Source organism: Elephas maximus, chromosome 25 (assembly GCF_024166365.1).
Source record: "Elephas maximus indicus isolate mEleMax1 chromosome 25, mEleMax1 primary haplotype, whole genome shotgun sequence".
Lineage (NCBI taxonomy): Eukaryota > Metazoa > Chordata > Mammalia > Proboscidea > Elephantidae > Elephas > Elephas maximus.
In genome coordinates, this window is record NC_064843.1 from 11,839,266 (window position 1) to 11,864,831 (window position 25,566).

Here is a 25,566-nt window from a genome sequence, read left to right on the forward strand (position 1 = left end):
TGTCTGTGTTAATGAGTGTGTATATAAACACAGACGTGTGTGGGTGTAGACGTGTGTCTCTCTGGGGTGTGTTAATGAGTGTCTCTGTGTGTATATATGAGCACAGACGAGTATGTGTCCCTCTTGGGTGGGTCTGTGTTAATCAGTGTCTTTGTGTGTATATGTGTCTGTGTGTTAAGAAGGGGAGCCCTGGTGGTGCAGTGGTTAAGTGCTCAGCTGCTAGCCAAAAGGTCAGCAGTTAGAACCCACCAGCCACTCTGCAGGAGGAAAGACCTGGTCATCTGCTCCCGTAAAGATTACAGCCTAAGAAACCCAATGGGGCAGCTCTACTCTGTCCTATAGGGTCGCTGTAAGTCAGAATTGACTCAATGGCAGTGGGTTTAGTTTTTCTGGTGTTAAGGAGTGTCTGTGTGTATAAACACACACGTGTGTGTGCTTGTGTGTGTGTGCATGTGTGTGTCCCTCTGGGTGTGTGTAGGAGCAAGGCTCACAGGCAGGGCCCACGCAGACAGGAAGGAGCTCCGAGGCAGCCCAGCCCCACCCCTAGACCTGCCTCCTGCACCCACGCTCACTGCATGCCTGCTGGGTGCTAGGCCTGTGCCAGCTGCTAGGGACTCGGCAGCGAAGGGACAGAAAGTCCCTGCCCCAGGGGGATGATCATGACCCTTTCACAGCTGAGGCTCAGGAGGCGGGGAGGCGGGGACAGGCCTCCTCTCCGTGTCTGCTAAATGGGGACAGTTACAGAATTAGCTGCAATTACTGGGTAATTGAGACGTCCATGAACAGCACAGCGCCTGGCAGATGGGCAGCTGCAGATGTCAGCAGGGCGGTTATTGTGGCCATTTATGACTGCCACCCTGGCTGCACTCCACACACACAGACCCAGCTCACTGCCTAAGCCTTCAACTGCTCTCTGGATATGTCTCTCCTAGCCCCCCCGTGGTGCAGAGCCCTCAGCCCTGGGACTCAGGGGGGTGTTTGCAGGCTCGAGGCCTTCCCGCAGGCTGGCCCCAGAGGCTGCCCCAGCTGATAGCGACAGGAAACACGCTGACCTGAGTGGCCTGCCCGATAACCCTGGGCCCACAGGCCCCTCCCATCTCTGCCCTTATCGGCCGCAGCAAATGTCTTCTCCTGAGCTGGATGCCTCCACTGTCTCCCTGACCCCTTGCCAGTGTTTGCAAACTCAGAGCCAGCACAGGGAAGGGCCTGGTGAGGACAGCCAACCCTGGGGGGTTTCCCTGATGTGGCCAGGGATTCTGCCCCTCCCTCGGGCCCCCATAAGCCTGGACCAGAGAAGGGAGACTTGTCAATGTCAAAGTGACTGGCAAAGGCCAGGGGGGCCCCTGGGGACCCACCAAAGAATGCAGGGAGGATGGTCCCAGGTCAGGGCATCCCAGAGGGTGGGGCAGCCACCACAGACACCTGTCTGCCCCTGCAGCCCCACCTTGCTCTCCATGGCCTCAGAAGTCTGTCCTAGTGGGGCTGGGCCCGTCAGGACGAGGGCTGAACCACTGGTACCAATGACTGCACTGGCCCCCCACATGGGCAGGGTCACACCTGTCCCGGAAAAGCAAGACGCCTGGCGGATAGACACCCCTCAATGAACAATTGAGCCTGGCAGGTAGCAGGTGCTTGGCCCCAACAGCACTTCCCAGAAGGCCCCCACCTCAATGGCAGTGCCCTGGTCAAGCCTGCAATAATGACCACAGGCCCAGGCCTGGCAGCACCCCGCGAGGTGGGGTGCCAGCTCCTCACCCACTTCAGTGGCGGGGGGCTGCATGCATCTGTCACTCTGGAGGCCCCTCAGAGCTGCACACAATAGGTGCTCGATGAACAGCTGCGGTGAGAAGCCCCAGATCCCCAGCAAGGAGTCCTGACAAGAGGGAAGACCAAAGCTGAAGGGGATCGGCCTGTCACGAGAGAATGGTGGGGGGACCAAAGCTGAGGGAGACCAGCTCCCATCACAGGAGAAGGGTGGGGGACCAAAGCTGAGGGGGATTGACCCCCATGACGGGAGAAGGGTGGGGGACCAAAGCTGAGGGAGATCAGCCACAGTCACGGGAAAAGGGTGGGGGACCAAAGCTGAGGGGGATCAGCCCCCATCACAGGAGAAGGGTGGGGGATCAAGGGTGAGGGGGATCAGCCCCGGTCACAGGAGAAGGGTGGGGTCAAAGGCTCTACCACGAAAGAAAAACTACAGACCCACTTTTTCTTTAAAGAAACAACTTTTATTTTTATAATCAGAACGTTCTAATAAAAATATTATATTAGCTACCTTCATCTTCTGGGACTCTGGACCGGGTGCCACAAACTGTGTGGCATACTTAGCTCCCTGAGGCCTCCTGCAAGCCTGAGGTAGGTCTGAAGGAATACTCTCAGCTGCCCCAACCTCCGGCCCTGCCCTCCTCTCCCCGCGCCCCCTCCAGGGCAGGGCCAGGCCTCTCACAGCCCCCCACTGCCCCATCTCGGTGTCAGAACTTCTAGCCTATCAACTCAAATGCACCCTCAAGACAGGGTCCTGTCTCAGCTCCACCTCAGGGCTGGCCGCATACAGCAGGTTGGCAATAAGAGGGAGAAGGCAGGGTTGCGCCACCTAGAGCCGATGGCTTTGGCCGAGCACCCCCCACCCTGCTACTGGGTGACAGCCTGGTCCAGACCCTCAGCCAGCCCTCAGGGAGGGCCCCACTTCCTTCTGCCCTTCCACGCGGCAGGTGCAGGCAGCTGGGGGACAAGCACCACCGTGATGACCTTCCGAAACAGCAACCGCCTCCGAGAAGGCGCACAGCGCTCGCACGAAGGCAGGCGTCACCGCACAGCTGCGCCCCGCATCTGGGACACACAGGGACCTTCTCAGCGATGCCCACCCCACCGGGGGCTGGGGCTCCAGCTCTCCGGCCAGCAGACACTTTGTCACGAAAAAATCTGGTCACTGTCACCTTGGGCAGGGCCAACAACCAAAGCAAATCCCTCAAAGTCAAAAATAAGTTTTGGATCCTTGGTGGCGAGAGTCTCCGTTTAAAACACAGGCTGAACATTTGAAATCTCTTAATAGCAAAATAATTACGATAAGAAAAAAAGTTGCAGTGCTTCGACTGAAAAAGGGTGTCCAGCCAGCCCCGTAGAGCCGGGGGCCCTTGGGCACCTGGGTGGTCTAGGGGCTTGAGGAAGCCTCACCAGACAATCATGTAGAAAATGAGGAGTAACGTGTCCTGCACACCCCTGGTTGTGGCTCAGGGCTTGTGCAGGTGACAATACATCATCACAAGCTTCTCTGTTAGGTTTCCCTCAAGTAAGGCACCTCTGGGCTTGGGTCTGGGCAGGGTCTGGCGGCCTCGGTGGGGGATGTGGTGGGGATGTCGTGGGTGCCAGAGGGCAGACAGGGTAGGGTGAGGTGCAGGAAGAAGGCTGCCATGTGTGCAAGGAATTTGGGGTTGCATCTTTAAATAGCTTCCATCATTCTCTTCTTAAGTCCTCCCTCGAGACCTCACAGGTCCTAGAGCTGGAGAAAGTCTCTCGGGCTTCCTGACGAGGCGGAGCTCCCAGGGTGCTTGGGGGCACAGGGGCCAGGCTGCACCGGGACACATGGCCGCTGGCCCACCTCAGCCCTCGGGACGTCCCTGGTGCTCCTCACTGCATCCTGTCGGGCTGCAGCTGTGTCGGCTGGTACTGCACAAAGGTGGTGCCCGCAGGGGCTGCAGCTGAGAGGGCCTGAGGCACGGCGGCTGGGTAGCCATATCCCACAAAGCTGGTGGCGGTAGCTGGTGAGGGCGCGTACGGATACTGGTCGTAGGTGGTTGGCGGGTACTGGGCATAGGCAGGGCTGGCTGGCATGTACTCGATGTAGGGTGAGGACAGCGAAGGGACGGGGGCAGCTGGGACTACCACACTGGGCTGCAGGATGGCTGGTGGGTAGATGTAGTGTGGCGTCAACCTGTGGGCCAAACAGAGAGGTCAGGGGTCAGGGGCAGGTGGGCAAAGAGAGAGGGGTCATGGGCAGGTGGGCGAACAGGGAGGGGTCAGAGGTAGGCAGGCAAACAGAGAAGGGTCAGGGGTCAGGGGCAGGTGGGCAGAGGGGTCAGGGGTCAGGGACAGGCGGGCACAGAGAGGTCAAGGCTCGGGGCAGGTGGGCAGAGAGGGGTCAGGGGCAGGTGGTCAAGGTGGGGGAACACAGCTCCGGGGTCCAGCGGATGAGCCTGGAGAGTTGGGTGATGCTGTCTCCCCCAGCACCCAAGGTCTCTCTTTCCTCATCTGTAAGGACGGGCAGAGCAACAACAATGATGACAATAATGGTGCTCCTTGAACACACAGACCCTGGTGGCGCAGTAGTTAAGAGCTTGGCTGCTAACCAAAAGGTCAATAGTTTGAATCTATCAGCCGCTCCTTGGAAACCCTGTGGGGCAGTTCTACTTTGTCCTATAGAGTCACTACGAGTTAGAATTGACTCAACGGCAAAGGGTTTGGGTTTTGGGTTTGAACACACAGCCGTGCTCCTGCCTCAGGGCCTTTGCACAGGATATTTTCCTACCTGGAGCATGCTTTCTCAGCTCCCGCAGCTCCCTCCTGCCCTCCTTCAAGTCTGTGCTCAAATGCCTGTTTTTCAAATGACTGCATCCCCATCCCAGCCCTATACCCCACAGCCTATCCATCCCATACAGGACCCCTACATGATTTGGGGGTGCAGAGCAAAATGAAAGTGTGCGACCTCTTCTTTAAAAATTATTGATGCCCAGCTACCACCACCAACCGCTCTGACAGGGATCACAATAGAGGGTCCCAGACAGAGTGGGAGAACAATGTAGAACAAAATTCAAATTTCCAAAAAAAGAACAGACTTACTGGTCTGACAGAGACTGGAGGAACCCCTGAGACTATGGCCCCAGACACCCTTTTAACTCAGAGCCGAAGCCACTCTCAAAGTTCACCCTTCAGTCAAAGATTAGACAAGTCTATTAAACAAAAAATAACACATGTGAAGAACGTGCTTCGTAATTCAATCGTGTATATAAGACCAAAAGGGCAACACCTACCCAAAAGCAATGATGAGAAGGCAGGAAGGGGCAGGAAAAATGGACGGATGGAAATGGGGAATTGGGATATGGAAGGGGAGAGTGTTGACATACCGCGGGGGTTGCAACTGACGTCACAAAACAATTTGTGTATAAATTGTTGAATGAGAAACTAATTTGCTCTGTAAACTTTCACCTAAAACACAATTTAAAAAAAAATTATAGAAATTATTGAGAATTTCCCTCCTCTGTCATGAGACCAGAAGAACTGCATGGTGCCCAGCCTTCATTACTGAACATTTGATCAAAGCTTCTATAGAAGAATCCTGATCAAAAGGGGGAAAAGGCAGAACCCAAACCAAACCCACTGCTGTCAAGTTGATTCTGACTCATAGCAACCTAATAGGACATAGCAGAACTCCCCCATAGGGTTTCCAAGGCTGTAAATCTTTACAGAGGCAGACTGCCATGTCTTTCTCCTGCAGAGTGGCTGCTGGGTTCAAACTGCCAACCTCTGGGTTAGCAGCTGACCACTTTAACCACTGTGCCACCAGGGCTCCCTAAATGCAGAACAGAATTTCAAATTCTCATGGAATCTAGGTTTTCTGGAGCCATGGAGGGTGGATGAACCCCTGAAACTATTGCCCTCAGATAATCTTTAAACTTTAAGCCAAAAATATCCCCTGAAGTCTTAAAACCAAACAACAGTTCAGCTCAATTAGTAAAAAATGTCTGCCTTGAGCATTATACTCTTTTAAGTACTACCTATAGGGGATCAAAGCGACTGTTAAAAGAAAACTCAAAAGATTAGATATGAATCTTGGGGGGCAGTGAGTTCACGTTAAAGGGGGAGGAACAACTCAGAAAAGAAGGGTGAGAACGGTTGCACAACTTGAAGAATGTCATCTACGTCACTGAACCCTACATGTAGAAACTTGAATTGGTGTATGTTTTTGCTGTGTGCATCCTCAACAACAAAACAATTTTTTTTAAAAACTGAGAATTTCAAGATTGCGACAGCAGAGCCTCTAACCACGGTGGGGTTCTTCTGAGCACAGGTCTGTGTGTCTCCAGGGGTTGTACCCCTAGGAAGCCAGTCTGCCCCCTCCTTTCCTGCTCACCTTTCAGAACACGCCACCAGGTGAGAGCCTACCTAACTCACTTATGTCTGTGGTCTGTCTCCCCAACGAAACCGCCAGTGCCACAGCACAGATCCCAGCACCCAGAAGGAGCTCAGCGAGTATTTGTTGGATGAATAAATGAGCGAATGAAAACCTATAATAATGCCGAGGGTCGTGGTGGTGGAGATAAAGGTGACTGTGGGAGTCACGGCCCTGAGCAGCAGCTCCTGTGCGCTCACCTGTCCCCCCTGCCTGTGCTAGGCAGCAACTCCGCTACCCATCACGACTGCCCGTGAAGTTGATCTCCACATTATTATCCCATTTCACAAACGGGAAAACTATGCTCAGGGGGGTCAAGCAATGGACTCAAGATCCCACAGCTGGTGAAGTAAAGGATTTGGGATTTTCTGGGTATGGCCCCACCTCTGGCCTGGGAGCAGGGCTCTGGCCCCCATGCAAGCCCCTCCTTGCAGGTGATCATGGAAGCTGCCTTTGAGGCTGCAGCTTACGGCAGGCCCCTGCAGACTGGGCACAGTAGGCAGCTCACCCTGCCTCCTGGGTAGGGGTGAACACCCCACTATATTGCAGGCGGGAAGCTGAGACCCAGGGAAGCGTATGGAGACGTGGGTCAGACTGAGGGTAACAAGTCAGGCTGCCTGGCACATGCCTGCTCTGCTAAGCAGCCACGAGGCAGCCCCCGGGCAAGTAGCTGGGCCTGAGTCTCCCTGCCTGCCAGTAACAGCAGGGCCACCGACATGGGCAACACAGGATAGAGGCCTACGGCCCAAAGGAGACCATGGCGGCAGACAGGGTGACCCGGTCAGGGGAAGATGCAGCTGCCGTCAGCACTGGCATCTTCACTGCCTCCCCCCAGTGCCCACGTGAGTTGCACAGTAAGGGGCTGCCCCTGGGGAAGCTTGGCATTTCAATGTCCACACCTATCACACAGGACCCAGAATCCCTACCCTGCCCCCACCCCAAAAAGGCTGCTTTGAAGAAAAAGTAAAACATTCCTTCCCAGTGCTCATACCTGGCAGGGACAGAAACTGGGGCAGCTTTTTGGAGAGAAATTTGGCAACAAACAGGCCCCTGAGAATGGGTGTTCCCTTTTTGCAGCAGGGCCCCTTCTTGGTACCCACGAGGTGCTCAGCACCGGCCCAAAGGCAGATATACTTGCTATTCTCAGCAGCACCCCAGGAACAGTGAGAAATCAGAAACACCCCGAGTGTGTGTCCACAGGGGACAGAGCAGTGCCCAGTGTCCTCCCAGACAGCTGGCAGCCTGAATGTACGGGGACTACGAGGACCATGTTCCACCCATGACTCGCCACCACATATCAGAACAGCGACACTGTTTACATAAAACAGTGGTATTTATGCTAAACGACGATATTGTTAGTGCAAAAATAATCAAATACAATATGCACACCCACGCTAAGAATGGATGAGGCTGAAGGGGGCCATTTTATGAGTCGACTGCCAGCACCTTCGTATGGTGCAATGTAACACACACAGAGGGGAGGCCTGGAGGAAGACCGTCTGAGGGCTTCACGCAGATCCGAACATGTCTACCAGGAGAGTGAATTCACATGCACAACTAAAAATACAAGAAACACAACTCGCAATGGCCAAAAGGTGGAAACAACCCAGATGTCCATCAACAGATGAACGGATGAATACCATGCGGTATGTCCATACGATGGAATAGTATTCAGCCCCCAAAAAGAATGAAGTTCCGATTCATGCTACCCCAGGGAACAGCCTCAAAAACATACTGAGTGAATGAAGCTAGACACAGATGACCACATGCTGTATGATTCCATTCACGTGAAAGCCCAGGAAAGAGAAACCCAGAGATACAAAACAAGTGAGTGGCTGTCGGTGGTGTGGGTGGGGGAATAGGGAGTGGCTGCTAGTGAGTGCAGGTTTTCAACTGGGTCGGTGAGAAGTTCTGGAACTAGATAGTGGTGATGGCTACACAATCACGAATGCCACTAAATGCCTCTGAATTGTATACTTTAAAACGGTTAAAGTGGTAAATTTTATGCTATGTGTATTTATTTTGCCACAGAAGTCCCTGGGTGGTACAAACGGGTAACGCACTCGGCAGCTAACCGAAAGGTTGAGGTTCAAGTCCACCTAGAAGCACCTCCAAAGAAAGGTCTGGCTATCTACTTCCAAAAAATCAGCCACTGAGAACCCTGTGGAGCACGGTTCTACTGTAACACGCCTGGGGTTGCCGTGAGTGGGAGCTGGCTAGAAGGCAACCGGTAAACGTTATTTTGCCACAATATGTATATGCTGTGCAGACATCCAGAGCCGGTGGTTCAGAGCTACAGCTGCTAACCAAAAGGTTGGCAGTTCAAATCCACAACGTGCTTGGTTTTGGGTTTATGTACATACGGAACAAACCCTAGCCCAGCGCATAGCACCACGGTGAGAGGAGAGGAGAGTCAGTGCTCAGCCGGCCTGGTCGGTGAGCAAAGCTGGGTGAACAACGAGGTGTAGAGGTTGAGGTCCAGCAGCACGAGCCTTCCCTAGGGCTGTGTGCTGCCCAGGCTCAGCGGCAAACGCCACGGAAGCAGCTGACAGTCAGGTCCACGCTTCTCTCCAGGCCTGGGGGGTCTCCCAGCTTCCCCTGCCTGGGGAGCACTCCGCCAATGCCCTCACCCAGCTCTGTTTACCTTCCCAGTGGCAGTCTCCAGAAGTTGCCAGAGCAAGACATCCAAGCTGGCAACAGGTAGCGCCTGGCTTGCAACCCCACTTTTTGTGGTATTTGCCAGGAACCCTGTTGCCTGGTGGGGGTGGAGGCGCCTCCTTTATGCCTCCCCTACACATGGGCCTCCCCTCAGGAGCCTCTGCTGCCCCCCAGGGCCTGGGTTCAAATCCTGCCTGGACCCAAGCCATGTGACACTCCCTTCTGCACCAGACCCCTGAACCCTCGAATGGCCCCTCCACCCTCAGACCAGACCCCTGAACCCTAGAACAGCCCCTCCGCCCTCAGACCTGACCCCTGAACCCTCTAATGGCCCCTCTAGCCTTAGATCAGGTCCCTGAATCCTCCAATGGCCCCTCTACCCTCAGACCAGACCCCTGAACCCTCCAATGGCCCCTCTACCCTCAGACCAGGCCCCTGAACCCTCCAACGGCCCCTCCACCCTCAGACCTGACCCCTGAACTCTCCCATGGGCCCTCCACCCTAAGACCAGACCCCTGAACCCTCCCACAGCCCCTCCACCTTTACACCAGACCCCTGAATCCTCCAGTGATCCCTCCACCCTCAAACCAGACCCCTGAACCCTCTACCCTCAGACCAGGTCCCTAAACCCTCACCATCAAGCCCTGCAATGCCTCGGCTCTCCTTGCCCCCTCTCTGCCCCACCTCACACTCTAAGGGCATTCCCACCTGGGGGTCTCACCCTCTGCCTGGAGCCCTCGGCCTGTCCTCTGCTTACGCTGGCTCTCGGCCTTCAGGAGCGTCATGCCTAAGTCAGCCCCCCAGGATTTCTGAGCGCTGCCCCCCAGGGACTGTGAGCTGAGAGGGAGGGCTCTGCCTGTGGAAGGTATTGGGCTCCGTGTTAAAGGCAGACCTGCCGAGGAAGACTGGGGGCTGCGGCTGCCGGGACCCCCAACCTGGGCTCCGAGGCCTCCCTGCACCTCTCGATCTCGACAAGCAAACTGACACGCATCACTGTCTTGGTGCCGTGCCCAACACGCAGTCCTGCCATCATCAGCACCCCCCCATCACTTGAACCCCACCGGGAGCTCAGAACCTCACCAACGTTCCTTAGTTTGAGGCCATGGATGCTTTGTGCCCAGAATGTCTCCAAACATGAGCAGTGGGCCCCTGCCTCAGATACCCACAAGGTACTTGCTAAAAGTGAGGACTCCCCCATGGCCTGCAAAGGCAGGGGGGTGTCCAGGGATCTGCATTTCACAGGCCCCCAGGGATTGACGCCCTCCATGTGGGAGTGTCTGGGGGCAGGGGCTTTAAAAGTACGGATTTCTGCCACACCTGCCTGGAGGTCCCCTGCTGGCCAGGTGTCTGCAGGTTTTGCCCGGTTCCCACCTGGTGCTGGACGCTGTCAGGCACCAGAGCTCTGCGTGAGGAACGGTCAGTGAGGACCCTGTGTGGGCGTGGTGTTTTAGGCTAGGGCAGAGGGACTCTCCACTCCTGCCGTCCTGGACCACGGGGATGCTGCCCTCTGTATCAATTCATCTGCTGGCCTCTAGCGCACTGCCCGCCCACCAGGCTGCATGCGAAAAGCCTGTTACAACTTTTTGAAACCGTAAAGCAGATGCTGTCATTACCCCGTTTTCCAGAGGGAAACTGAGGCTCTGAGAGGGCTAAGCTGCCTGCCTCAGTTACACAGCCAGGAGGCTCAGCAGGGCCTGCACTCGCAGGGGCCTGCCACCTACTCAAGGAGACCAATGCTCAGGACAGCTGTCCGCACTGACCGGGTGCCAGTCCCAGCCTCCAGACCCGGCAGCCTCCGGCATCTGTCCCCACCCAAGGACCCCAGAGCAGTCACAGACTGGAACAATCCACACTGCCCCAGGCTCAGGTCAGGGTGACAGGAAGGAGCTGGGAGCAGCCCAAGGAAAGAATGAGAATGCTAGGTCGCAGGACGCTGCCAAGTCGGCCAGTAGGGACCGGGGACCACAGACTCCGTGCATGGGGCTCCAGGCAGGGCTCGGCACAGGCCTCACAGAGCACCCTCTTTGGGGGAGGCCGGCAGGTAGGCAGGGCTAGGCTCACGTTCACATGGCCCTGCTCCACGCCAGCCCTCACGCTCCATAAACCATAAACGCAGGCTAGGCAGGAAACACCCAGTGCCTGCTCAGGGCCACCCACAAGCCCCTCAACAGCCTGGAACGTGGCACTGATACCCCGTTCCACAGATGAGGGAGCTGAGACTCCTACGAAAGACAAAGGCAGAGAGGCAGAGAAAGACAGAGAGAAACAGAAACAGAGAAAGGATGAGACAGAAACAGACACAGAGAATGACAGAAAAAATGAGGCAGATACGGAGACAGGCAGACAGAAAGATAAACACTGAGACAGACACAGAGATGGGGACATGGCCGCCCCATAGCACTGCCACATAGCGGGTGGCTTTGAGAACATTCCCGCAGGGCCCCTGGACCTTGTGCTCCCCACTAAGCCCTCAGACCAGCTCTGTGTGCACCAAGCCCACCCTGGGGGAGGGAGGAGCCCCACCTTTTCAAGAAGGCTGCCTGGTTTTGTGACACCATTCCCTACCTGAGGGGCTCTGGGCAGTTTCTCCTTCTTTCTCTCTGAGGTCTGCCTTTCTACCCTTAGGCAAGTTACAGGACTATTTTTTTAAACTGTGTTTTAGGTGAAAGTTTACATAGCAAATTAGGTTCCAGTTTAATAATTTTTACACAGCTTGTGCCATGACATTAGTTACGTTTTCCACCATGTATCAACATTCTTGTTATTGTTACAGAACTTTTTGAGCCTCGGCTTTCTCATCTGTAAAATGGGTCTCATGGAGGTCGACCTCAACAGGCTTGTGTATGAGACCCCCCACTACCAGAGCAGTGGTTCTCAGTTGGACGCTGTCACCCGCAGGAGACATGCAGCTGTGTCTAGGGACATTTCTGGTTGTCACAACGGTGAGATACCACCGGCATCTAGTAGGTAGAGGCTAGGGATGCTGCTAAACGTCCCACGATGCACAGGACAGTCCCCACCAGAGAACTCCCCGGCACAGTGCAGAGGTTGAGAAACCCTGCTGCAGAGCATTGTAAACCACAAAGGGTTAACAGGGGATCCTTATAGCACTCACACCCTCAAACACTCCAGCTGTGGGAGTCCTGGAGTGAGGCCAGGTAGGGACCCAGAGACACAGGACTAGAGGTGAACCACTGAAGTCTCAGGTAGGAAAGCAAAGCCCTGCTGAATCACGGGCCACCCCACCTGAGCTGAAACTGCCCTCCTAGCTGGTCCTCAGGCCTCTGATAAGGGCATAGCCTGGAGGCCACACACCTCCCTGCTCCCCAAGTCCCAGCCACACGTCCCTGAAAAGGCTCTCCAGCCCAGGCGTGTGCCTGCCCGTCCCCAGACCTACTAGGAGTCCCGCGGGAACACCCTGTCTTCCCACTTCATCTCCGGGTTTCTCTGCCTCTTCTCAGCGCCTCTCCAGGCCAACACTCCACCCAGTGGCCTTCCCCAGGTCTCCCTGCCCCACCCTCCAGCTGCCAGAGGGGTCCTCTTAAAACCAGACCATGCCACTCCCTAGACAAGACCCCTCCATCGGCCCCTATCATGTCCAGAATCAATCCCACACTGTCCCCCGCCCCATGGCTCCCACCATGCTGCCTAAAGCAGGCTCAACCACCCTCTCCAAGCTCATGCCCCAAGAGCCCTCCCGCCGCCCTGGCCCCAATCTGTTCCCAGACTCCCTGCTGCCCACCAAGGGGCCTTTGTACCTGCCGGTCCCCCTGCTTGCAGTTTCTTTCCACAGCTCAAACCTCAGTCCAGAGTCCTTTCCTGAAGAAGGCCAACAAACCCCAGCTCCCTCTCCCTCCACCGGCTTTATTTCCTTCTCACAAGGACACCTGAAAGTCTGGAGCAGGCCTCCACCTTGCAGGCATCCAACAGAAACTCCACCAGGTCGCGGTACTCCCTGGGCCAGGAGGCCAGTGGGATAGGGCTCCCACAGCTCTGCCCAAACGTCTAGAGCTGGGCAGGCCCGGGACAACCTGCAGGGAGGCGGATAGTGGCCTCAGCTCAGTTCAAGCCCAGCTCCGGCCCCTGCTGGACATGTGGCACCTTTGACCTTCAGGACAGGGATTTAACACTTTACACTGTTGCAGGGAACTCAGAAGCACCAACGGCCCCTCCTTGGGGCTGAGGCAGGGCAAGGACAGCCACAGCCAGCCACAATGGACGGAAGGTCCCCCTCCCCCAGGACTGTCCACCTAGAGCCAAGGAACCCTCGTGGGAAAAGTGAGCCAGCCACCCAGAGACAGTCAAAGGCTGGGAGGGATCAGAGACCCGAAGGTTGGCTGGCCCAGCACCACCCACTGGGGTTCCGTCTCGTCTGGCCAGCAGCCGCCTGGATGCCCCAGGCGCTCTGAAACCAGCCCTTGAGAACTTTCACCTTCTGTCCGACTTCTATGCCCGGGCACCATGCGACGGCTGAGGCAGCTCTCTGACCGGGTCAGGGCCCCAAGCTCCTTCATCCCTTCCTCAGGAGGTTCAGTTTCTCTAGAACATTTTGACAACATCCTCCTCCACTTTCCACTTGCCCTCATTCTCTTCAGAAAACCCTCCTGCTGTCCCTACCAGGATTCTGGGGTGTTCACGCAAGACGCCAGTCGGTTTTCCGAAAGTATTCATCCTACCGCGTATGTGCGGAACCCAGTGTGCGTGCAGAGATGCAGCCACACGGCTGGTGGGCAGGCACACGGCACAGGCCGGTGAGTGAACCCAGTGGGCTCAGGGGCTGTGACAGGGCAGACGCCGCCTCCTGCTGCCAGGAACCCAGGAACAACGAACGCTGGGCGCAGGCACCCGGCTGGGGGGTGTGGTATTAAGGAGGGGTGGCTCACGGAGTCCTCTGCCTCCCTTGGGTACCGGGGGAGGGCAGCACAAACCCCAGATCATGGAGTGAAGCTGTTAGGGCTGAGCCGAAGCGAGCCACTCCCCAGGTTTGGAACCACCATGACTCAGGAGAAGACGAGGGACCCTGGATGCCTGGCCCAGACCAGGGTCTCCCTCCTTGCTCTCAGCAGCTGGTAACCGTGTGCAGTGGTCCAGGCATTCATCCAGCAGACCCTGCTGGAAGGGGAATGGGCAGAGGTCTCTGCCCTGTGCCCAGCACGGCCAAGGCTAGCAGCACACAGCCAGAAACACGCCAGATGACAAGGCCTGGATGAAGACACGGGGCCCAGTGGCAAGAACCCTGAGCTCAGTTCCTGGCCGTGCCTGTCCTAGCAATGTGAGCTAGTGCAAGGCACTCTCTGGCCTCAGTGTCCCCATTTGTAAGTGGGGGAGAGGGGATGCCATCTTGCCCGAAGAACCAACCCTGGCTGCTTCCTGAGGCCAAGAGTCACACCTCTTCTGAGGCAGAGGGCTGGGGCTCTGGGCAGGAGTCTGAGAGCCCCCTACCCAGGCGGCACGGGCAGTGTTAACATCAGCCATCCGTGGCAGCACCCCAGAGACAGCAGCCAGCCACGTGGCCGGCTCACTCAGAGCAAAACTCTCAGCAAGAGCAACCTGCGGCAGGCCAGAAGGGCTCACTTCCTGAAAGCAACGACACCTCTGAAAACGAAAATAAAACAGGCAAATGAGCCCCTTCACTTTTACTGGTCTCTAGAGGCCCTGTCCCCACCGTGATGGGACTGGCAGGGCAGCCACCCACCTGGAGGCCCTGGGTGCAGGGGCCAGCTGCAGGGGGGCAGCGAATTCGAGCTTTGTCCTTGCACATGGGGCCACAGTTGGCAGGGTCTCCGAGAACACGCAGGGGTGTGAACACGCGGGGTGGGCATCGGACCCCAGGACGCAGGAAAAGGTTCGCTCCGTTGGGAGGAAGCCAAGCCCAGAACCATCATCTCAGTTCTCACTCATCCAAGCCCAAATTCCTGGTATTCCCCCAGACCAGACCTATAATACGACCCCACCAGTCAAGGTCAGCCCACCTTCCATTGGCTCAGGCCCAAAGCTCTGGAACCTTGTCAAACTCTTCTTCCACCACACCTTCCCTCGAGTACGTATCCAGAACACAGCCGCATCTCACCAGGGTCCAGGTCGCCCACCACCTGCTGCCTGGACTCCAGCACCAGGCCACGCTGCACCCCACTCGCTGTCCAGGCGACCCCGATGGGCAGACAGAGTAGGCATTAAGGTTACCAGCAGGCCTCGTCCTCCTCTGTCCAAAGGCTCTCCTGGGACACTGAGGGCCACACCAGTCCCTCAGCCATCTCCTGTCCCCTCCCTACTGCCACCTGGCCACCATGCCTTTCCTCAGCATGCCAGCCACACCAGCATCCCCACAGAACCTACCGCTGCCCCAAACATACAACAGCGAATTTCCCGGCCCCCCAACCTTGCCCCACACCATTGTCCTACCACCATCTCAGGTGTTCCCTGCTTCCTTGTTTTCTGTTTGCCTCCGTCCTCCCCACACCTCAAGTAAAAACCAGCTTCTGAAGTCCCAGAGAGCGCCGGCCCTTCCCCAGTCCCCACACCTCCACTCCAACCTCACTTCCTGCCCTGCCCTTGCCAGCCTCCGCCATGCACCTGCTGGGCCCCCAGGTGTCTACGGAGTGGCTGCTTCCTGCACTCTCAGAGGGGCCTTCCCCACGTACCCTGCGGCCCCGTCACTCTCAGACCCCCACCAGCTTTATATTCTTTTACACTTTATCATGAAATAATCATTGCCTCCCAAGAAGCTGCAAGACTAGTGAGGGAGGTTTCTTGCACCAACATCCCGCCCCCACACCCGTGAGTCACCTGCTCCCCTGAGCTGACATCTTATGTGACCATCGTACATGATCAAAACCAAGGCCCTGACCTAGGCACCCTGCACTCCACGAGACTGTGGTGAGACTGCGTCATTTTTGCAGGAGCTAATTTCCTTGTGCGTCTCAGTGTGTAATCCTACTCCATTTCATCACCACAGAGGTTCCAGGAATGCCCACCATACTCAGGATGCAGAACTGCCCCGCCCCAGGAAGGAGGTCCCTAATCGTGCCCCCTCTTGGCCCCCAGGCGCATTTTCAATGGCCTGGCTTCCCTGTGAGATGATGGGTGCTTCGCAATCAGCTTTATGACTCACCAAAGAATCCCCAGCAAAACGGACCTTCCGTACATCAAGAAGACTTAACAACCATAAATATATACGCTCCTAACATTGGAGAACCCAGGTACATAAAGCAAACACTGATAGAACTGAAAGGAGAAACAGGCACCAGTATAACATCTGGAATCTTTAATACAGCACTTTCGGTATTGGACAGAACACCGAGACAGAAGATCAGCAGGGAAACAGAGGACTTGAATGATACTATAAACCAACCAGCCTTAACAGACTGATAGAGAACGCTTCACCTAACAACGGCATGGCATACATTCTGCTCTAGGCCAGTGCCCATGGCTCATTCTCCAGGACAGACCATATGTCATATCACATAAAGCAAGGCTCGATATATTTTAAAAGACTGAAATCATACCAAGTATCTTCTCTGACCACAACAGAGTGAAGCTAGAAATCAGTAACAGAAAAAAACTGAAAAATACACGAACACATGGAAATTAAACAACACACTATTAAACTACCAATAAGTCAAGGAAAAATCAAGGTACCCCCGGCACAGGGCCTGGCATACAACAGGTACTCAATAACCTTGTTGAGTGAACAATTCTGGGAATAGCCTCTCTATGCTCGCCCCATCCCGCCCCAGCTCCATGTGCTCCACACTCTTGTGGAGATGAACCTCATCTTCCCAACACCTCGGAATTCCCCCAGGCTGACGGTATGATGCCACCCTGGGTGGCCAAGATGGCCTCGCGGTGGCCCCGTGGACCTTCACACAGACGGGTGTCGGGTCCCTGAAACCACACAGGTGGGGTAGGCACATTCCTCTGCTTGAAGAGAGGGTCCCAGGCCATCATCAGCCTGGGGGTTCTGGCTCTGATCTGCTCCAGCTTTGGTCGGGGGGGCTGCTGGGGCCCTGTGAGAGGGGTGTGACCTTGAAGCCCCAATTCTGGCCGTTCAAACCCCACGTGTGAGCTCAGGCACTTCTCAGTCACTCTCCGCAGGCCGACAGTCAACAGGCCTCGTCCAGGGCTGCTGTGAGGGGCATCACTGACCAACTCCTTGTCCGCTGGTAGGCCTCGGGTGACAGGCCCTGCCACGGGTGCTCACTCAGCCCCCAGGACAGCCCAGTGAGGTGGCCCTGTCAAGGCCCCCACTACACAGTGGGGAGTCAGTCAGAGTCCCAGAGAGAAGGGGCCGGCCCCTGCAGCCCTGGCGCCAGCACACAGGAGCCTCCACTCGCAGCAGTGTTCCCTCCCTCCCTTAGTGCTGGGGACCAGGTCCCGTGTCTCAGCACTGGTACAGAGCAAAGCTTACAGCACACAGGCACCAAGCCTGCACCAAGGCCCTCTTAAGAATGGGGTGGGGTGTGCGCCCAGAGCAGCTGGCCCGTCAAAAATAGCCCAGGAGAGACTCCAAGTGCGGCCAGGCCCAGGATAAACCGCAAGTCCCACATGCTGGTGCCCAGGAGGGGCCGACACCCTGGACCCAGGAGGTCCCTTTCAGAACAGACGGGAGCTCGGCCTGGACCTGTGCTTTTCCAAACCACTGCCCTTCTGGCCTGCCTGCAGGCTTCTAACCGTCACACTGGCCAGCAGAGGAAAGCGTGTCTGTTTTCTCCCGCGTTGGCCACTCAGCACTGAGGGGCTGGCACAGCTGCCGGTCACCAGGCAAGGAAGCCGTCTCCAGACCCCTTGGCCCCACGCACAGTCCTATGACAGAAACGCACAGCCCAAGAAGCCTCATTCAGCTCAAAGAAAAAAACGGGTGGACAGGCACCCCACGAAATAGCATAAGGTATACAAGTTCTCTGCAGAACAGAAGGGTGTTCACCACTAACCACGCAAACATTCCACAGCAGCTTTGCCCCAACACAGGGCCAGCCCTGGGATCTTTAGGACTGCTGAAGGCACACCACCGAGGCCAGAAAGCCTGGAACAAGCTCAGTCAGGCAGGAGAGGGGTTAACCGGTCACAACTCTGAGCTGCTGGGCTCCTGACTCCCACTATGCCTGAGCCAACACAGACCAGGCCTCATCGCCAGCCCGCAGCAAACAACGCTGACCGCTGAGTCAGGCCACGCCACGCTCGGGGCCTGATTGTTTGCAAAGACAAAAGGGATGCTGAGGCTCAACTCTTTGGCCAGGCAGGTGGGCACGGGGAGCTGACAGCTGACTCAGGCGGCCCGGCCCTGGCCACCTCTTGGTAGCAACACACCCAGGGGACCCTCCTGCCACCCTGAGGGTCTCCAGAAGCAGAGGCAACATGACTCTTGAGAGGCTTCAGTTCACCAGTCCTTGGAAACAAAGAGCTGGACAGTCCCTCTGGCCCCCTGTCCCTGTTTGGGTTCCCACCCCTTGGTAACCAACAAATAGATTTTCGGTTCTGCCACTGTCACAGGTGTTAAATGGCCAGCGAGAGGATCAAGTTACAAAATGATGTCGCCTGAAGTCAGGAACAAACGGCAGCGGTAAAACCTGTGACCGGCCCTGGACAAGCTTCTCGTGGGGCACTGCTGATGGGTGCCGGGACCACGAGGGGGAAAGAACCAGGGCAGCCCACCCCCAAAGAGCAGCCCCTGAGAGCATGGGTTCTGGGTCTGCCCACCTGGGACACTTATTACCTTGGCCACCCAGGACAGGCTGTTTAACCTTTTTTTTTTTTTTTTTTTAATTTTTATTGTGCTTTAAGTGAAAGTTTACAAATCAAGTCAGTCTCTCACAGAAAAACTTATATACATCTTGCTCACACTCCCAATTGCTCTCCCCCTAATGAGACAGCCTACTCCCTCCCTCCACTCTTTCTTTTGTGTCCATTTCACCAGCTTCTAACCCCCTCCACCCTCTCATCGCCCCTCCAGGCAGGAGATGCCAACATAGTCTCAAGTGTCCACCTGATCCAAGAAGCTCACTCCTCACCAGCCTCCCTCTCCGACCCACTGTCCAGTCCAATCCCTATCTGAAGAGTTGGCTTTGGGAATGGTTCCTGTCCTGGGCCAACAGAAGGTCTGGGGGCCATGACTGCCAGGGTCCTTCTAGTCTCAGTCAGACCATTAAGTCTGGTCTTTTTATGAGAATTTGGGGTCTGCATCCCACTGCTCTCCTGCTCCCTCAGGGGGTTCTCTGTTCTGTTCCTTGTCAGGGCAGTCATCAGTTATAGCCGGGCACCATCTAGTTCTTCTGATCTCAGGATAATGGAGTCTCTGGTTTATGAAGCCCTTTCTGTCTCTTGGGCATGTAATTACCTTGTGTCCTTGGTATTCTTCATTCTCCTTTAATCCAGGTAGGTTGAGACCAATTGAAGCATCTTAGATGGCTGCTTGCTGGTGTTTAAGACCCCAGATGCCACTCTTCAAAGTGGGATGCAGAATGTTTTCTTAATAGATTATGCCAATTGACTTAGATGTCCCCTGAAACCATGGTCCCCAAACCCCTGCCCGTGCTACGTTGGCCTTCGAAGCATTCAGTTTATCCAGGAAACTTCTTTGCTTTTGGTTTAGTCCAGTTGTGCTTACCTCGCCTGTGTTGTGTGTTGTCCTTCCCTTCACCTAAAGTAGTTCTTATCTACTATCTAATCAGTAAATAACCCTCTCCCACCCTCCCTCCCTCCCCGCTCTCATAACCATCAAAGAATACTTTCTCCTCTGTTTAAACTATTTCTTGAGTTCTCATAACAGTGATTTTATATAATATCTGTCCTTTTGCAACCGACTAATTTCACTCAGCATAATGCCTTCTAGATTCCTCCATGTCATGAAATGTTTCACAGATTCATCACTGTTTTGTTTAACCTTTCTTTGCCTGAGTTTCACCATCCATAACCAGATGCCATCAAATCAATTCCAACTTTGGCGACCCCACGTATGTCAGAGTAGACTGTGCTCCGTAGGGTATTCAATGGCTAGCTTCTTGGAAGTAGACTGGCAGGCCTTTCTTCCAAGGCACCTCTGGGTAACTTGAACCACCAACCTTACAGTTAGCAGCCGAGTGTGTTAACCATTTGCACTACCCAGGGATTCCTTTCCCCGCCTGTGAAGTGAGAACAGTAATAGCCCCAACCTCAGAGGTCTGTTGTGAGGCCAGAATGAAAGCTTGGTAGGCCAGAGTCCCAGCCCCACGTGTCGGGCATAGTCTCAAGCAGTTACTATTCCTGCTCCAGATGAGAAAACTAATGGCTTAAGAGGGGGAGGGCACTGGGCAAGATAGACCCAGCCAGTAAGTGGCAGAGCCAGGATTTGAACCCAGATGTGTGGGCTCCAGAAGACAGTTACTAGAGTCCCAGCTGGAAGGGAACAGACAGGACTTGGGACTCAGGTGCAAGAAAAGCTGCACGCGCTGGAGGCTCACCCCTGACCTGAGAGGTGCTGCATCCCCACCACAAGAAAAGAGCCAGGACAACGGAAACTAAACATAGCTGGCGGGAGAAACGCCCTCCCTCGTGTGGCCTGAGCCCCAAAGAGGAAGACCCAAGTAAAGGCAGGAAGGCTGGGGTGTCCCCAACACCTTCTGAGACAGCTCCAGACATTATGAAATAGATCCTGGGGGCGAGAAGAACCACAGAACCACCTGCTCCCCGCCATCCCATGCTCCCTCCCAGGAAGGCCCAGAAACTGGGACAGGTCATTGAGCTGCCAGCTATCCATACAGGCAGGAGGCCCAGGCCACAACCCGCACCCACCGCAGCTCGCGGCTGTTCCCGCTGAACCTGGATGCACCCAGTGCCCGCGGACGCCACAGTGGAGATGCAGCCACTGCTCACGAGGACAGCGCGCCCAGCAAAGTGGGCAACTTCTCAGTTGTCTGATTGATCCCCCAAACCAAACGCCTGGGCCTGCCTGGCTTTTCCTTCCTCCGCAGCCCTTGCCCCTGCCCTCTCGTTCCATCTGGCCCACACTACCCAACCTGCTCCTCCAGCTGCCCATCCCTCCCCGACCTGCACACAGGTACACACCCCACTGGAGGCACGGGATCCAGAATCCTGGCTTTGGACTCCCAATAGCTGAAGAAGGGCCCAAAGTCTGAAAGAAGCTGCCTGCTTTATAAGTGCCCCGCCCTCCGTCCCCCCCACCCCGCCCCACGAAAAACTGACTCCCAACCCCATCAATATTCCCTCTGCACTGGTGCAAACAGCTAACATCAATCACGGGGCTGGGAAATAAGCCGCAGGCAGGGTGCTTTGTGCCCCTGCAGGGTGTGTGTCCTGCCCAAGCAGCTGCTGAAAGAAAAAGGCAGGGGTGGGGAAGGTTTCAGCCAGAGAAAGGGTGGATGTCCTTTGCCAAAGCCTGTCAGACAAAAGGCCATAGGCTGGGCCCACTGGGGCAGGTGCTGTCTGGCCCTGGTCACATCTGACCTGTCCCAGCTTCACAAATGTCAGACCCCGGTTGACAGTGACCAGCTGCCCCGATTTACTGGGCACCAGAACAGCTCAGAGAGATACCCAGAGAATAACCCAGCCACCAGTTCCTGTGGGTATCAGCCAACACTTCGACAGCCCTCTACTCACAAACTCAGGAGTGCTGTTAAAACACTGGTGCCATAGAGTCAACTCCGACTCACGGTGCCCCCATGGGTGTCAGGGTGGAACTGTGCTCCACAGGGTTTGCAGGGGTGTAATGTTACAGGAGCAGATCACCAGGCCTTTCTTCTGAAGCAGTACTGGATGGATTCGAACCACCTTTTCAGTTAGTAGCTGAGTACAAACCATTTGCACCACCCAGTAATCTCTTATCACTCCCATTTGATAGATGAGGAAACTGAGGCACAGAATAGTGCTGTCAGCGCCCCTATTTTATAGATAACAAATTTGAATCACAGCAAGGCTGTCAGTATCCTGAGGTCACGTGACCAGAGGGGGCAGGATGTGAGCCCAGGCAGGCTGACTCAGAGCCCCCGTTCTCCACCTCCCACCATGCGGCCCCTCTACGGGGATGGAGAAATGCCACCTGCCTCCTCTCAGTCCCCTCAACATCCTACCTCATCCCCAAAATGCAATCATGCCTCTGAAAGGTCGGGGAAAGGAACAGAGCCCAGACACGGAAGGGTGACTGCAAGCTGCACACCCAAAGCTTTGGGGTTGGGGGCACCCACACGAGGAGAATCCACGGCCCGCCCGCCCACTCACCCGTAGGTCCGCTGGATGAAGGCGGGGTGGAGCTGCTGCACACCCACAGCAAAGCCTGCAACAGAGGGGTCAGCGGTGAGGCTCCTACGGGAGCTGGCCCACAGGCCACACCTCCCCGAGTCAAAGGAGTAACAAGTGTCCTGTCCCCTTCCTGCCCCTGCCCCGTGTGAACCCCAAAAGAACCCAGTCCGATGGGACAACTTCCTCCCTGAAAACCTGGGGTGACAGCCCCCATCCTGTCCCAGGAAGGGGTCTGGCTGAGGGCAACTCTGAAGCTGCGGCTCACTACTCTGTGATGCTCTAGGGGTACAGATAGCTGACTGCACTGCAGGGTAGGAGGGGCCTCTCCCACCCACAGACACTGTGCTGAACACAGACGCCACAGCCACAGGAAGCCCAGGAAGGAGAGAGCCCGGGGAAAAGCGTTCTCACCCGGCTGCAGGCTCCGAGGCTTGGCACCCAAGTACGCCAGGTTCACGTTGGCCTTGCGGCCGTCAATGATGGGATTAGGGTCTTTGCAAGCTCTCTCAGCAGCCCCCCGGTCTGCCATGGTCACCTGGAGGAATAGAGACGGTCTCAGGGGTTTCCCTTTGGCAGGGGGGAGGCAGAGGGTCTGCCCAGCACCAATGCCCCCTTCCTCCCACTGAGGGTACCCATCACCTAGTCCCCTCTGACCCCAGCCCAGGGCCCTCCCACAAAGCTGTCCCCCCAATTCCAGCTCCTCCCTTCCCAGTTCAAGTGCTGGGATACCCTGCAGTCAAGGACAGTAATAATTCCCAGGGAGACGGGGGATACAAACATAAACTCCCAAGGGAAGCAGGGGAACCAGCCGGGCCTGCCCCCCAATGTGGCCGGATACTTCCGCATGGGAGAGGCCTGGGGGCACCGTGGTCAAAAGGGAAGTAGGAGCGGCACCTTCGAGTCGTTTTAACGTAAGGTGATACTTATCTGGGGCAGTTGAGGGGCTGTTGGAGAATATGGCGGGGGAGGCTAAAGGGCTCCAAAGCACCCCTGGGTGGAGCCCCTGGCACTCACTCACTTGTGGCCCCAGCAAACATCGAGAAACGCCGTCTGTCCTCCCCGCCCCCCCGCCCCAGAAAAACCTCTCCGCAAAATTAGAAGTCCTAATTGAGCACGGTGGGGTCTCCCTTCTGGGGTGGGGCTGGGGAGCCGAGGCCTGGGGGCGTTAGTGGAGACGGGCCCGGCCCGGGGCGCGCGGCAGGTGCGGGCCGGGAGGCGCCCGGGAAGCCGGGGCGCTGGGCGTGCGCCCGGAGCTGACTCAGCGGCCGGGCCGCGATAATGAGCGGCCGGCCGGGGGCACTTACGAAGCCGTAGCCGCGGGATTTGCCAGTCTGGCGGTCCGTGATGACCACGGCCTCCTCGATGTCTCCGAAGCCCTCGAAGTACTTCCTGAGCGAGGCGTCGGTGGTGTGGTAGGGCAGGCCGCCCACGAAGATCTTGGTGAACGTGGTGTCCTTCTGCGAGCCGTGCATGGCGCCGCGGGCGGCCGGGAGCCGCGCCAAGCCCGCGCTCGGGGCGCACGCCGCGGGCTGCAGCAGCATGGGGGCGCCCGCCGCCTACGGGCCGGGGCCCCGCGGGGCTGCGCACATGGGGGGCGGCAGGCAGCGCGCGGACAGCTAGGGCGCCGTCGGCCGCTGGCCGTCTAGCCGACACGCTCCCGCAGCTTGCGCCGCTCAGCGGCGATGCGTTGCGCCGCGCTCCAGCCGGCGCCGCCGGGACTCTGCGCCCCGCGCCTGCCCCCCAGGACTTTGTATCGGCCCCGCCCCTGGCTTGGCCACGCCTGGGTCACGCCCCCGATCAGGCCCCTCCCCCAGCCCCGAACCGCGGGGCCCGCCGGGAAGCGTAGTCCGGGCCCCGCCCAGGCGCGCCCAGCAATGCCACGAGCCGGGAGGGCGCGCACGTGGTGGAAGGCGGTGGGGCCTGGGGCGAGCTTAGTGGATCGGTCTTTCACTTTTCCCATCCCTCTTTCCATCTCTCTCCCTCTGCCGTCCTCTCACCCTTCACTCTCCTCTCTCTTCCCCTCTCCTCTTCTTCCTTCCTTTCTTTCCTGAGCTGCACGATTCCAGGCACTGAACCAAAAAGGCCAGGCGGCTGCCCGCGTGGATTGCAGTCCAGTGCATTAGATGTAAACGGTTTTTAGCACTCCATTAAAAAAAAAAAAATCCGTTGCCTTCAAGTCGATTCCAACTCATATTTATTTTAGAGCTATGTCCCTTGGGTGGCGCAAACGGTTTGCCCTGGACTACTAACCTAAAGATTGGCGGTTTGAACCCACTCTGGTCCTTCGGAAGAAAGGCCTGGCAGTCTACTTCGTATGGAGCAGCTCTACTCTGTAACACATGGTGTCACCATGAGTCCAAATCAACTCTGGTAACGGGCTTATTTTTTTCGCTTTTTTTTTTAAATCCCAGGGCTACTTAGGATGCAGCCATGTACCATATTAGTTAAAAGGTGAAATGATTTCTGTTTTATAGGTAAGTATAACTCCTTCAACAAAAAAAAAAAAAAAATTTTTTTTTTTTTTTTCCTACTACGCACCAGGAACCCTGGTGGCACGTAGAGATTAGGAGCTCTGCTGCTAACCTAAAGGTCAGTGGTTTGAATCTACTACCCACCTCTCCTTGGAAACCGTATGGGGCAGTTCTACTCAGTCATATAGAGTTGATGTGAGTTTGGTTTCTTATGGGACTATGCATCAGGTGTGGGGGCTACAGGGATGCCCAGTCACAATCTGCACCCCCATGGTACTACTACCGTTGCCATCGAGTTGATTCCAACTCATATCCACCCTACAGGACAGAATAGAACTGCCCCATGGAGTTTCCAAGGAGTGCCTGGTAGATTCGAACTGCTGACCTCTTGGTTAGCACCCGTAGCACTTAACCACTATGCCACCAGGGTTTCCACACCCCCATGGAGCTTCTATTAATACGACACAATTTAATAAGTCTGCAGTATACAAACCAGAAGAAAAGAAATCAGGCTGCTGTGACAGAGCAGGCACTTCAGCCACTGGGGTGGTCCCAGCAGTCCCTCTAAGGAGGTGCCATGGGCAGAGAAAGTGGGTCTGGCCTGTTGAAAAGTCCTTCACACCGGGTGCCCTGCCGGCGTCAGGCTTCTTCCATCTGTGTGGTGGATCCTTGGGGGAAGAGTAGGTTCCCTCTTTGTCCTTGCCCCCATCTGCACAAAGAGGGTCATCACACCAGGCAGGCCCAGCTACAGTTCATGGGGCCCTGAAAATGCAAATTCAAGGCCCTTGTTCAAAAGCTATTAATAATTTCAACCAGCAGAGCATTAAACCAAGTGGGGCCCCGTAACTGTGAAGCCAGGCCTGAAACCAGCATCCCCCACCGTGGGTCACCCAGCTCTTAGGGTCTTAAACCCGCCCTCTTCTCCAGGCACAACTGTTGTGACCCCCCCGTGCATCACGGGACTGCAGCTATAAGTGGGGTGACTCCTGGCCCCAAACCCTGCGGCCTCTTCTTGGTACGGTGGGACGCGGTTGGGGGGGC

The 25,566-nt window shown here is 56.2% G+C and overlaps 1 protein-coding gene across 3 annotated transcripts; it reads right to left on the reverse strand.

Moving 5' to 3' along the window:
* Positions 1-2,241: 2,241 nt before the first annotated feature.
* Positions 2,242-23,763, reverse strand: RBM38 (RNA binding motif protein 38). Of its 3 annotated transcripts, XM_049869624.1 has the most exons (5): positions 23,359-23,763; positions 22,715-22,837; positions 22,466-22,589; positions 22,034-22,088; positions 2,242-3,931 (listed from the first exon to the last, which is right to left on the reverse strand). In XM_049869624.1, the coding sequence occupies exons 1-5, from the start codon at positions 23,593-23,595 to the stop codon at positions 3,628-3,630; spliced, it is 843 nt and encodes a 280-aa protein (XP_049725581.1). In that variant the 5' UTR covers positions 23,596-23,763; the 3' UTR covers positions 2,242-3,627. The 3 variants fall into 3 exon arrangements, with proteins under 3 accessions (XP_049725581.1, XP_049725579.1, XP_049725580.1); XM_049869622.1 differs by lacking the exon at positions 22,715-22,837; XM_049869623.1 differs by lacking the exons at positions 2,242-3,931; positions 22,715-22,837 and adding an exon at positions 3,969-4,248.
* Positions 23,764-25,566: the final 1,803 nt, after the last annotated feature.

Coding starts and splice junctions, on each gene's coding strand:
- RBM38 (XM_049869624.1), bottom strand. CDS start 23,595: ATGCTGCTGCAGCCCGCGGCGTGCGCCCCGAGCGCGGGCTTGGCGCGG. Junction 22,838..23,358: donor AATCCCGCGGCTACGGCTTC/GTAAGTGCCCCC, acceptor TTCCCTTGGGAG/TTTATGTTTGTATCCCCCGT. Junction 3,932..22,033: donor TTCATCCAGCGGACCTACGG/GTGAGTGGGCGG, acceptor TTTGGCCCACAG/GTTGACGCCACACTACATCT.